The 13,169-nt window shown below is 40.6% G+C and overlaps 1 protein-coding gene across 1 annotated transcript in view; it reads right to left on the bottom strand.

The window, feature by feature from the left end:
* The window catches only part of LOC114309928 (ENHANCED DISEASE RESISTANCE protein (DUF1336)), a 153,820-nt gene that overhangs the window by 96,400 nt on the left and 44,251 nt on the right, over window positions 1-13,169 (bottom strand). Inside the window, exons 7-8 of the mRNA XM_028255800.2 lie at window positions 7,722-7,847; window positions 5,455-5,489 (exon numbers count right to left, since the gene is read on the bottom strand). Coding sequence (XP_028111601.1) covers window positions 5,455-5,489; window positions 7,722-7,847 — 161 coding nt within the window. The remainder of the gene's footprint in view (window positions 1-5,454; window positions 5,490-7,721; window positions 7,848-13,169) is intronic.

The following is a 13,169-nucleotide window of genomic DNA, read 5'->3' as shown; positions in this document are numbered from 1 at the left end:
AATCGGACACACTTGCTTATTCTTCCACCACGTCTTCTACTACCCCCGCTGATTTATGGCTGTGGCATCGGCGTCTTGGGCATCCCTCATTTCATTTACTTAAGCATTTATTTCCTTCTAGTTTCGCAAATCATCATGTGTCTGACTTTCTTTGTGAGTCTTGTCAACTTGGAAAACAACATATAGCTTCTTTTGCTCCCCGTTTGAATAAAAGCTTTATTCCTTTTTCATTAATAAATTCTGATGTTTGGGGTCCCTCTCGTGTACTGTCTGTGAAAGGTCATCGCTGGTTTGTTACATTTATTGATGATTTTTCTCGTGCTACTTGGGTGTATCTCATGAAAGATAAGAGTGAGGTTTTCTCTGTGTTTCGCACTTTTCATAAGATGATTTGTACTCAGTTTGGGGCCACTATCAAAATATTTCGTTCTGATAATGGCGGGAAATACATAGATTCTGGGTTAGGACAATATTTCTCTACTCATGGCATTATCCATCAGACCTCTTGCACCAATACCCCTCAACAAAATGGGGTGGCCGAACGCAAGAATCGGCATCTTCTTGACATGGCTCGGTGCATTTGTTTTTTTATGAATGTGCATCGGCCCTATTGGGGCGACGCTATTCTCACCGCTGCCGATCTTATTAATCGTCTTCCTACCCAGGTCTTGGACAAACAGGCTCCGCTTCATGTCCTCCTCGGTTCTCCGTCCTTGTTTTCTATTCCTCCCAAAATATTTGGTTGTGTCTGTTTTGTCCATAATCACTCTCCCTCTCGTGGTAAGTTGGACCCTCGCTCCCTCAAGTGTGTTTTCCTCGGTTACTCTCCTACTCAAAAGGGATATAAATGTTACCACCCTTCTTCTCGTAAGTGGTTTGTGTCCATGGATGTAACTTTCTTTGAGTCCCAGTCCTATTTCTTATCCTCTCCGGTGTCACCGTCCTCATTTCCGGGGGAGCCTTGGTGTGAAGTGAGTCCTGTGCCTCCTATGGTGGAACCAGTTGTTCTTGCACCACCCTCTACTACTGTGCTTCCTATGGTGGAACCAGTTGTTCTTGCACCCCCCTCTTCTACTGGGACTATAGAACCCACTGTCACCAAGAATAAGGACGGGCATGTTTATGTCCGGGACATAGACAGAAAACAAGTTAACTGGATACACGGGACCGTTTCTGCTACTCCACTGCCATCTCCTGCTTCTGATGAGAGTCTAGGTAACTTTGAATCTCTTGAGTCCATGGATCTTGATGTTCCTATTGCCAAGAGGAAGGGTGTGAGATCTTGTACTCAACATCCTATCTCACAGTTTGTATCATACTCTCATTCGTCATCCTCATATAGAGCGTTTGTGTCCAATATTTCCTCTATTAGCATTCCTAACCATTTTCAGGATGCTCTTGCTACCTCTGAGTGGAAACTCGCCATGATTGAGGAAATGAAAGCACTTAGGAAGAATGGCACTTGGGAATTGACTGAGTTACCTACGGGCAAACGACCTGTGGGATGTAAATGGGTATATACTGTGAAACACAAAGCAGATGGGTCTATTGAGCGTTACAAGGCAAGACTTGTGGCAAAAGGGTTTACTCAGACATATGGCATTGATTATCAGGAGACCTTTGCACCCGTGGCTAAAATGAATTCAGTCAGAGTACTTCTCTCTCTAGCAGCTAATCTAGATTGGCCGCTTTATCAGTTTGATGTCAAGAATGCTTTTCTCCATGGTGACCTCGAAGAAGAAGTATATATGGACATTCCTCCGGGTTTTGAGGATCATCAAACAGAAGGCAAAGTATGCAAACTTCGGAAGTCATTATATGGTCTCAAACAGTCTCCAAGGGCTTGGTTTGAAAGATTCACTCAGGCTATGTTTAAATATGGCTTCAAACAAAGTCAGGCAGATCACACATTGTTTGTGAAACATTTCTCACGCGGTAAGACTACAACACTTATTGTTTATGTAGATGACATAGTACTTACAGGCAATGATAGTGGGGAAATACCTCTGTTGAAGAAATATTCTGCTAAAGAGTTTGAAATCAAAGACTTGGGAAGCTTGAAGTATTTTCTGGGAATTGAAGTTGCTCGCTCTAAGGATGGAATATTTATCTCACAGAGAAAATATGTGCTTGACCTGTTGAAGGAAACTGGGATGCTTGGCTGCAAGGCATGTGCCACCCCACTGTAACCCAATCAGAAATTGGGGGATGATGAAGGAGGAGAAGTTGTGGATAGGGGGAGCTATCAACGATTAGTGGGTAAGCTCATTTACCTATCTCACTCCCGTCCTGATATTGCTGTTGCTGTCAGTGTAGTTAGTCAGTTTATGCATGCTCCTCATCAGATTCACTTTGAGGCTGTCATGAGAATCTTGAGGTATTTGAAGTCTGCTCCTGGTAAGGGTCTGTATTTTTCAAAGTATGATCATCTTCGTGTAGAAGCCTATACAGATGCTGACTGGGCTGGGTCAATAACTGATAGGAGATCAACTTCATGGTATTGCACATTTGTTGGCGGCAACCTAGTTACTTGGAGGAGTAAGAAACAGAATGTGGTTGCCAGGTCAAGTGCAGAAGCTGAGTTTAGAACTATGGCACAAGGTGTGTGTGAACTTTTATGGATCAAGTTATTGTTGAGTGATCTAGGTATTGATCAGACGGACTCCATGCGGTTATACTGTGATAATAAGGCCGCCATCAACATCGCTCACAATCCAGTTCAACATGACAGGACAAAACATGTTGAGATTGATCGCCACTTCATTAAGGAGAAACTCACTAGTGGTACCATTTGTACTCCTTTTGTCCAGTCTGGTGAACAACTTGCTGACATTCTCACCAAGGGGGTTGGGAATAAACCATTTCATGACATATTAGGCAAGCTGGGCATGAGAGATATCTTCGCACCAGCTTGAGGGGGAGTGTTAGCATATTATATTAGCCGAAAGTGTTAGCATATTATATTAGCTAAAAGTTACACTAGGGTCTGTAATCATTTTATGCCCTCAGGGATCATCTTGTAATTGTATTTCTTGTAAACCCTAATCTTCATTTATAAATAGGGGGTGATATTCTATCATACCCTAAGCTGGTTACTCAAGCTTCAAATATAGCCATGAAATGGTAAGAGTAGCACTTATTGAAGATAAGTTGAAAGAGAACACATTAAGATAATTTGATCATACACAACGAAGACTTATAGATGCAACGGTAAGGAAGAGTGATATGATCATATAAATGGAGATGCTAAGGAGAGGGAAAGACCTAACCTAACATGGGATGTGGTAGTGGAAACAATGTTATTTAATTTAACTGAGCATATAACCCTTGATAGAGCTAAATGCTGGAGATAAGATTATGTTGTCAAAGATATCAGAAGATATGGAAGATACTAGAATATATGGAGATCCCATGATTCGTGCTTGTTATTATCTTTGATTTATTTCAATTCCTTATCTGAAGGGATTTGATTATATCTCCCACTCTATATATATGGTGTATCATGTAAATAAGAGTATTAAGTTGAGTGAATGAAAGATGTAGCCCATAGGGCTTTGTGTGTGTGGATGTAGGCTAATATTGGATGAACAATGTTAAACCTTTGTGTTCTTTCTTTTCTTTTTTCTGTCTCTATTATCTCTCCATATTCAACCTTATTGCCTTATTACAAAATTCAACTTGGTATCAAAGCCTACTGAAACCTAGGCATTTTTCTACTGAACCCTAGGCATGTTTTTCTATGGAGTGCTCTCTCCCTGTAAATTTTTGTTATAAAGGTGTTTTTCCCTTTTTATTGAGTTGACCACTAGTTTGCTAATGTAGTGAGCAAACTTTGTGATTTTTACTTGTTTCGGGGCTGCCGGTGTGTTCGGTAGCATTATTCTGTGATACATCAAGTTTTCTGGCTACTTATCTACCCTTTTAGGGTCCTTATGCTGATATGGTAAGCACATATTTGGTTCTTTTTTGTCTTTGGACTACCGGTGTGTTCAGTAACATTCTTTGTGGGATGCTGCTTTTCTGGCCTTTCTGTTTGTGGTGATTTTTGCTTCGGCCTTGTTGCTTTCTCTGTCTCAGTTGGTTTCTTTTACTGCCATCATGATCGATTCAATGCACATTTATCTATTGCAAGATGTTGGTTCCTTGCCTATATTCATTGAAATTGTCATTGAAGGGAGTTATTACAATTGTTGTTGTCTTTTGGCAACTTCATTGTAGTTGTTTGTGATGATCATCCTATTTTTAAGTTCAAATTGGACACTTCACTTCAATTCTTCCGTGTTCCAACGTGAAGGGGAGTATTGGAGATAAGATTATATTGTCAAAGATATCAGAAAATATGAAAGATATCAGAAAATATGGAAGATATCAGAAAATATGGAAGATATTAGAATATATGGAGATCCCATGATTTGTGCTTATTATGATTTTTTGTATTTTTGATTTATTTCAATTCCTTATCTGAAGGGATTTTATTGTATCTCCTACTCTATATATATGGTGTATCATGTAAATAAGAGTATTAAGATGAGTGAATGAAAGATGCAGCCCATAGGGCTTTGTGTGTGTGGATGTAGGCTAATATTGGCTAAACCACGTTAAAACCTTTGTGTTATTTCTTTCTTTGGCAAAAAATGATTCATTTAGCCGAACCCACTTGTTTGGGACACAAGGCTCAGTTTGGTTTGACTTGGCTTGGTTTGTTTAGAGAATTTCAGTATGATTCAATGGAAATATAACTCAATTTCCTAGGAACAGAAACGTTTAGCCATTTCGAAGGAAACAAGAAATTTTGTTCCTTGATCCTTTTTTAATATAAACATTTCACAATGCTCCTTTAATGAGCTAACATTATTTCCCACAAAATAGGGGCTGGTATAACAGCCATCTTCCACTATGATTATGTTAGTAACATAACCAACAATCTCTTCATGCCCTCCTAAAATCAAGTATAGATAGCAAAATTGTGTTCACTCTTTGGTATCTCATAGCCTCCAAATATGCATTCCATACATTCAGTTTTTAACTCACTTACGTTAATGCTCATAATTTTAGAACAACTCGCCAAACTTATAAATAAACATTTACCTTTGATTTTGTTTCATGAATAAAACAATAAATAGCATTAATCATGCAACCTCAAAGTGTGCAGATGTTTTAAAAGGCATGATGTACAATGATAGAAATCTCATATAGATTGACCTTAGGTTTAGAAAGTTTAAGCTAATTGTCAAGAGAATAGTGGTTAACCTAGTAAAATCTCTTGCAACACAGCTCCTAAATGGTGAGTACCGTACAAGATTTCCCTTTCATTTTGTCTTTTTCCTTGCGAACCCCTCTCTCTCTCTCTCTCCCCCCTATAAATTTCTCCCCGTCTTTGAAATAAAAATTTTCTTTAATTGTTGTTCAAAAGAAGATAAACACATAAAATAAAATGAAGTCCAAATAATGTACCTTAGAATTAGCCACATCCTCAAACATTCTAATACCTGAAATCAAAAAGAAAGAAAACATGGTAATTTTCCAAATAATGCCATACCAAAAATAAGTGCATAAAAGCATGCCAAAAAAAAACCCTAAGAAAATGCTTCCATACATGCAAGCCCCATCCACCCGCAATTGGTAATTTCCAGGATTAATCCACACAGGTGGTCCCAAGTGGGGGTGCCTCTAGCTAAAGCCATGTGCATCCTATGGCAGCATCTTGTCTATTTTACATAAGCCTACAAATCAATGTATTTTACAAAATTTTCTAGTCCTTCCTTACTTTATTATTGAGAATTATGGATAAATTGGGTAAATGGATTTTAAACAGGTCTAGCTATTAGGTTCACAGGTCAAGCTTGTAATGGTTACAAGGATTTTACGGTAAATTACACTTTGCACCCCTGCACTTTACACAAAATCTCACTTTAGTCCCTATACATCAAATTGTGACACTTAACCCCCTACACTTTTGGTCAAGTGTCACATTGGCCCTTCTGTTAATAGTGAGGTTAACAAAAGTTATCCTTTAGAGAGCTAGGTGTCACAATTTTGATGTGTAGGACTAAGGTGGGATTTTGTATAAATTGCAGGGGTGCAAAGTGTAATTTATCCTCGCATGTTTTTCATGTGACTAACCTCTGTTAACAATGAGGCTAACAAAAGGGCCAAAGTGACACTTGACCAAAAGTGCAGGGGGTTAAGTGCCATAATTTAACGTGTAGGGGCCAAAGTGAGATTTGATTTAAAGTGGAGAGGTGCAAAGTGTAATTTGCCCAGGATTTTATCATGTCCTCTACATTAAAAGCAGGTCAAGTTAGGCTGAGGATTTTAACATGATTAACTAATTGTTCCATGTTTGGATTGACCCATTTAGTTGAGCATCCGAGCTCAACACAACACAAACTTGACTAACACAAAACTGTAAACCGAAGTCCTATCCCATGTTGTCTAGGAACAAAAGTAATATGCATTTATATAAGTGTGAGTGCACCCTCACCTCAACAACTAGCTTTTGGGGTTGAGTTCTACTCAAGACTGTATAACATACTATATTAGTGCATGTAATGCCTTCATTAGATTAATCAAATGATTATTCTTCTCTTATCAAATGGTAAAAGGTTAGAGTACCAAGGATGGGTAAGGTGAGTATGCCAAGCCTGCACATAGCAAGTGCTACCGAATGAGCATGATGCTCATGAGAGAGGGTGTGAAGCGAAGTCCCACATTGTCTAGTTATGAAATTAATGTATAGTATATATGCATGAGAGTGTTGGATCACTTGATATACATTGTTACCCATTTTCTAATAGCTTAAGCTTTTGGGACAGTTGGTAACTTAACATGGCATCAGAGGTTGAGAGAGATCTTGGGTTCAAGTCTCTCTGTTAGCATTTGGTATTGGTCCCCATTTGGTTTCTTCTTGTCTGTTAGTTGTTTGTTTTGTTTCTCCTTCTGTTTGGTTCTCTCTTTATCTCTCCACGTGCAAGACGGGGTTGCACGTGAAGGAGGGTGTTGGATAGCTTGATATCCATTGTTGGGTCCATTTCCTAAAATAAGCTTTGGGGACAATTGGTAACTTAACAGAGGGAATCCTCACCTCAATAGCTAGCTTTTTGGGTGGAGTTCTACCTAAGATTGTGCGACAATAATGTGTATTATGTAAGTGTAAGGTCACCTCAACCTCAAAAGCTAGCTTTTGGGGTTGAGTTCTACCCAAGACCGCATAACATAGTATCAGAGTTGGAGTACCTAGGGATGGATAAGGTGTGTGTCCCTGGCCTACACATGGCAGGTGCTGCCAAGTGACCATGTTGCGTGTGGGGGAGGTTGTGAAGTGAAGTCGCATGTTGCTTGGGTACAAAAGTAATGAGCATCATATAATCGTGAGGGCTCCCTCACATCAACAGATAGTTTTTGGAATTAAGTTCAACCAAGACCTTGCAACAAAAACATCGGCCACCCTTTCCTTAACGCACTTATAACAATTGCACCAAACTCCACACCACCACAGAAAATAATAATAATAATAATAATAATAAATAAATAATTAATTAAGAGCATGTGCACATGAATGCCATTGTTGACAGCGCCATACATGGGACTAGGCTATAAAGCCAAAGCCTAAAAAGATGCAACTCCTCTCTAAACATGCAATATATGAAGAAAAATATAAAACAAAAAATAGATTACCAAACAACTATCTATCAAAATAAATGAAAGGAAAAAAAATATACCATTCTCCATACGAACACATTGCCACTGATGTGCTCCAATCACATCTGTAACATCTCCATGCATGCACCCATCTGATCCAACATTCATGCTCAAATTTGAGGTTTGGCGTAAAAGAGTCTCCGGACCTATGTAAAACAGGCACAAAAAATATAAAAACTCAACTAGAATTGATGTATATTTGACACAAGTCAATCTTAAAACAAAATATACTTCAATATGAAAAACATAACATGTTCGTGACACATCACATTATATTAAAGTACATAGATAAAATAAAACACACATGCAGCAATTGGACAGATGCAGCTGACATAAGAATCCATATCAGATCCATAACCTGTAGGAACAAAGGATGCAAAGCCGACTACCCAAATGACCAAAAATACACAAATAATGCTAAGAATCGAAGCAAGGCACTCCAATACCTCCGTAGAACCCTATATTGGCACCTTTAGAAGGAGAATAGTCCATTGATTTCATCTAAAACAGAACCAGAGACCAAATCTGAAAAATAGGCAAACAAAACCAAAAAACATTCGGAAAATTGAAAACCTTACCAAATGGCCTAAAAAAATTTCAGAAAATTCACCACAAATTGTAGCTTGAAGAGATGAATTAGAAATAGCCTATCAACAATCTCCAAATATTTTCCAGCAATTTGATACTGACATAAGCTCCCGCAATAGCCTATCAACAGTCTCCAAATATTTTCCTCAAGTTTGAATGCGCAAAGAATTAATTTGGATTCTAATACCAAGTTGAGTTGCTAATATGTATTAAAGTTAAAAAGAAGACAACAATGTGAACAAAGAAATGGAAAAGAAGGCTGGGGTTCAATAATGAGACCGTACACCGTAACTTGTATTTATACTACTAGCATTACAAAAGGCAATGACCAAAATATCCTTTTACCTAAACCAATAAAAATAAAAATCTCTAACGCCACCAAACTTGCTTCCCATCCTTTTTTCTTTGGACCCGCACCCCTACATCCCTTCTTTTGGACCCGCACCCCTGCTCTGCAACCCCTTCTAGACTTCCACTATCAGCCCCCCACCTCCGGCTACCCTACCCTGGCTCTCCAACGACCCCTTCCCCCACTACAACCCTTCCATTTCCCAACCTCCCTTCCCCACTAGTGACCCCTCTCCTCAACCCCTAGACCCTTACCACCATTGGCGCCACCAGCATCCACGTCAGCCCATCTCCAACGCTACCCTCAACCCCTCCTCCCTTCCTTGCACAACAACACCACATGCATTCCTTCTCTCGGACGCGACCCCCCTAGCCCTTGCCCGCAAAGAGAGGCTAGAAGGGGGCTACAGGTAAGGGCTAAGGCAGTGGGGAGAGGCAGAGGGTAGCAAAGAGAGGCTGGGGAGGGCAGACGAGGAAGAAAGAAGTGGTAGGAGCTGGTGGAAGTGGGTGGGGTTAGGGTTAGGGAGGTTAGGAATGGGGATAAAACAAAAATTTCATGTTAGGGTAAAATTGAAATAAAAAAATTTGAAAAGAGAGGTGAGGGGTCCAAAGAAAAGATATAAGGGCTATTAGCAGCTCCCTATTTATATTAGAACAATAATACTACAATATGACAATAGTACCCTTATAAAAAACACATGGCTATCTAATAATTTATATATTTATATATAATATATAAACACTCGCATAGGTGCTCCCAACCTTAGACTTTCTGTTCGACCTATAGTCATGTATGAAATAATGGACAGTATGTGTAACGCCCCCATTTTCATGCCCAAATAGTAATACAATAGTCATGGCTCTTTAAAGTAAAACTGATAATGAAATCCTCATACTTGCATTACATGATGTAAATAGTCTTCATGCGATAATACAATTGATTCAACAACCATTAACTAAACAGTAAATACCCCCAAGGGTTTACAAATTCCAAGGCCTGGGCCTGGTTGCATAAAACGGTTATTCAAACCCACACACATAAAGCCCTTAGCTTGAAATCAGAGTCACAGCAAACGAGCACATTATGCTCTCTACACACACTTCTACGCCTTCAGTTAGGCAGAATCACCACATCCTTTCCTGCACAAAAATCCCATAGGATGAGCACAAAGCCCAGTAGGAAAATCCTTCACAAAGTATGTACATTTTATACAAATTTCAAGAGATGGAATGCTTATGCCATGCCATGCCTTTTTGAAAGTAAAACACACCTTCATCTTTTGAAAACCAACATGCTCAATGATGTCATGCCATTTCAACTGCACAACAGTTATCAAATTTTATTCGAGGGGCAGTAAATACAACTCTGGTAATCCCTAGGTTAGTGTCTGCAAGTAGACTATACAAGTACTACCAAATTGTCATTTTTACTAGTATCATCTGGAGGGCTCGATACCCATACTCTGTCATTTTTACCAGTAACAACTAGAAAGCTCGACACCTATCATCTACACCACCTGTCAAGACTTACCACCGTATTTACCCCAAAACAATTTCATGAAAACTCATTTCTCAACATTCTTTTCTCAATGCAAGTTTTCAAATCAACTTTCAAAATTTAATGTAATCAAAAGAATTGATATGTCAATGCAACAATAATCAATGCATTACAACAATTCTTCCATTCCCAATTCTTCCACACAATACTACTGTTAGAATTTACCATCACCTACCACCACTACCACCTCACCTACTCCACTAAACCTAACCCACTACACCACTACCACCTCACCTACTCCACTAAACTTAACCCACTACACCACTACCACCATCCACTACACCTACTACACCACTACCACCATCCACTACACCTACATCTATATAAGGAACCATTTGTAATCAACAGAAAATTAATCAATATTATATCAATCAATACATTTATTCTCTCTGTATTTTTCTCTTTATACATTGATTATTTTTACATGGTATCAGAGCTATAAGATTTAGGCCTATACTCATTTCTTTCCGGCGGGCAGCCGGCCGGCAACCTTGCCTTCGCTGCCCGCGGGAGTTTTTTTCAACACATATCACAAACACTGTACCTTCCAGAGAGAGACTTTCACAGATCTGAGAACGAAGAAGACAAATCTCCGGCGACTCACCCCACGGCGAAACCTCGCCGGTCCAGCCACTACGTCAGCTCCGCCATGCTCGGCCTTGTGGGTCAGATTCCGGCCAACACCATCGGAAACCTAACCCAACTCCGAATCCTCAGCCTCCGTGCCAACCGTCTCTCCGGTTCCATTCCCTCCGATTTCTCCAACCTCAAGCTCCTGCGAAGTCTCTACCTCCAGAACAACCTGTTCTCCGGCAAGTATGACTCGAACAATGGGTTTTCAGGTAGCAAACTACTACGAAGCGTCGTTAAGCTTCGGTGGAGAAGACAGCAACCTGGGTTAGCCCACTGCCGCAACTTAAGGCACCGGCATCGTCGGGGTCACCGAAGACCGATGCCTCGTTGCTCACCGTCGGCGGCCACAGCTTCGGCTAATGTTGGTGTCGCGACAGCTTCGGCTATCACCGGCTGCACTCGTTATGTTATCTATGTCAAGAAGGGAACCTATAAAGAAAACGTTGTGATTGGGAGTAGTAAGAAGCTTATTATAATGGTGGCCTGCACTCTGCTCTGTTTCTTTTATGATAATGGTGGGGACAAGAACCGACAAAAGAAAAACATTTTTTTTTTCTGCGGCTGCCACATCACGAGCATGGCCTGGCCCTGGTGGGTGATGTGGTTGCCTTTAACGTCACTTTAGCACACTTTACCTCTCTCTTTTCCTTTTTGCCAGTTTGAACTCACGTGGGTGGTAATTTGACCCACGGTTTTGATCAAAATAAGCATATAGTTTCAAAGAGGTAAATATATTATATAAATTTTTTCTATTTTAAATTATTCTCCACCCAAAGCCATTTATTTTATTTCTTTCTTTTTATTCCTTTTTCGTTTCTTTTTATTTTACTTTTCTCTACAGCTTTGCATCTCAAAAAAAAATATATATATATATATATATATAACAAAAATAATAAAATCAAATCAAATCACATAAAAAAAAAAAAAAAAAATACAAACTTTACAATTTTGCACCCCAAATTCCTTTTATTCATGTCGGGGCTCACCCCATTCACCATTTTACATCAAAAAAAAAAAAAAATACAACAAAAACCCACAACCACAACAATCACACCCACAGTGGGATTTTTTCTTCTCTACTCTGTCGCCAGTCTCTTCTTCTTGCCTCCGTCTTGGACGGCCCTTGCCGGTGTTGCCTCCGTGTTTCCCACGCCACCGAGCACATTTACTCCCTGCTCCTCCACTGCAGCATATGGCGGCCCTCCAAATCGGAACATCACGGTGGCCTTCCGCTTCAACTCCTTATTTTCCGCCTTTAGCACACTTATCTCTGCTCGCGCATCCTTATACATGCGTTGGAGCAGAGCCAGTTGGGCGTTTTCATGCTGCACCTCATTTGTCCTACTCTGCAGCCGGTTCGACAAATTTGTGACCGCCGTCATGCTTTCCACACATGCCTTCAAAGTATACTGATTGGCCTCCACATCTGACTGCACTGCCATTCTTTGCTCCACCGACTGCATCGAAAAGTTCAACGGAGCAAATTCCGGGGCGCTTGGTTGAGTTTCCAGTGCCACCGCACCAGTTCTCTCTCTGGTTGACTCGTTGAGGTCGGGAAAGAGGGTGAGCAGCCCGCGGGAAGACAATGAAGCCATTTTCTGGGCAACAAAGTGTTACAGACTATTTTCTGGGGTTGGTTACAGAGTATTACAGAGTTTCTCTCTCAGCAAAGGAAGAGTTTTTTCAGAGGATTTTCAGAAGTTTTTTGTCTGCCTCAGCCTCTGCCTCAACCTTGGTTTAAATAGCCAGGGCCGATCCGCGCATCGCGCGCCACTTGCCGACAGCCGACCAACGGGCGCGCAAGCCAAGGCGCCCACGTGCCTCGCCATCATGTCAGGCACACCTTTTTATGACTTGGGCACGCCTTTTGATGGCACGCCTTTTTATGGATTGGGCACGCCTTTTGATGGCACGCCTTTTGAAAAATTGGGCACACCTTTTAAGGGTGCGACTTTTTATGGGTCCGACAAGACTCTGTAAACTGTCCCGACATTGATTCCGGTTAGCTCCTTTATGGGTCCGACAAGACTCTGTAAACTGTCCCGACATTGATTCCGGTTAGTTTCTACAAGGGTCCAGCAAGACTCCGTAAACTGTCCCAACAACTGTCACAGCATTGTCTGCTACAACGGTCCGACATGACCCCATAAACTGTCTTCTACAACGGTCCGACATGACCCCATAAACTGTCTTCTACATCGGTCGGACACCGCCATCCAGTGTCCTCTACACCGTTATGACACCACCATACAGTGTCCTCTACAACATTATGACACCACCATTCAGTGTCTTCACCAATGGTCTGACACGACCATACAGTGTCTCCTATCCTTTTTTTATT

This window comes from Camellia sinensis, chromosome 5 (assembly GCF_055761805.1).
Source record: "Camellia sinensis isolate YWXY chromosome 5, ASM5576180v1, whole genome shotgun sequence".
Lineage (NCBI taxonomy): Eukaryota > Viridiplantae > Streptophyta > Magnoliopsida > Ericales > Theaceae > Camellia > Camellia sinensis.
This window is presented reverse-complemented; position numbering and strand designations above follow the sequence as displayed.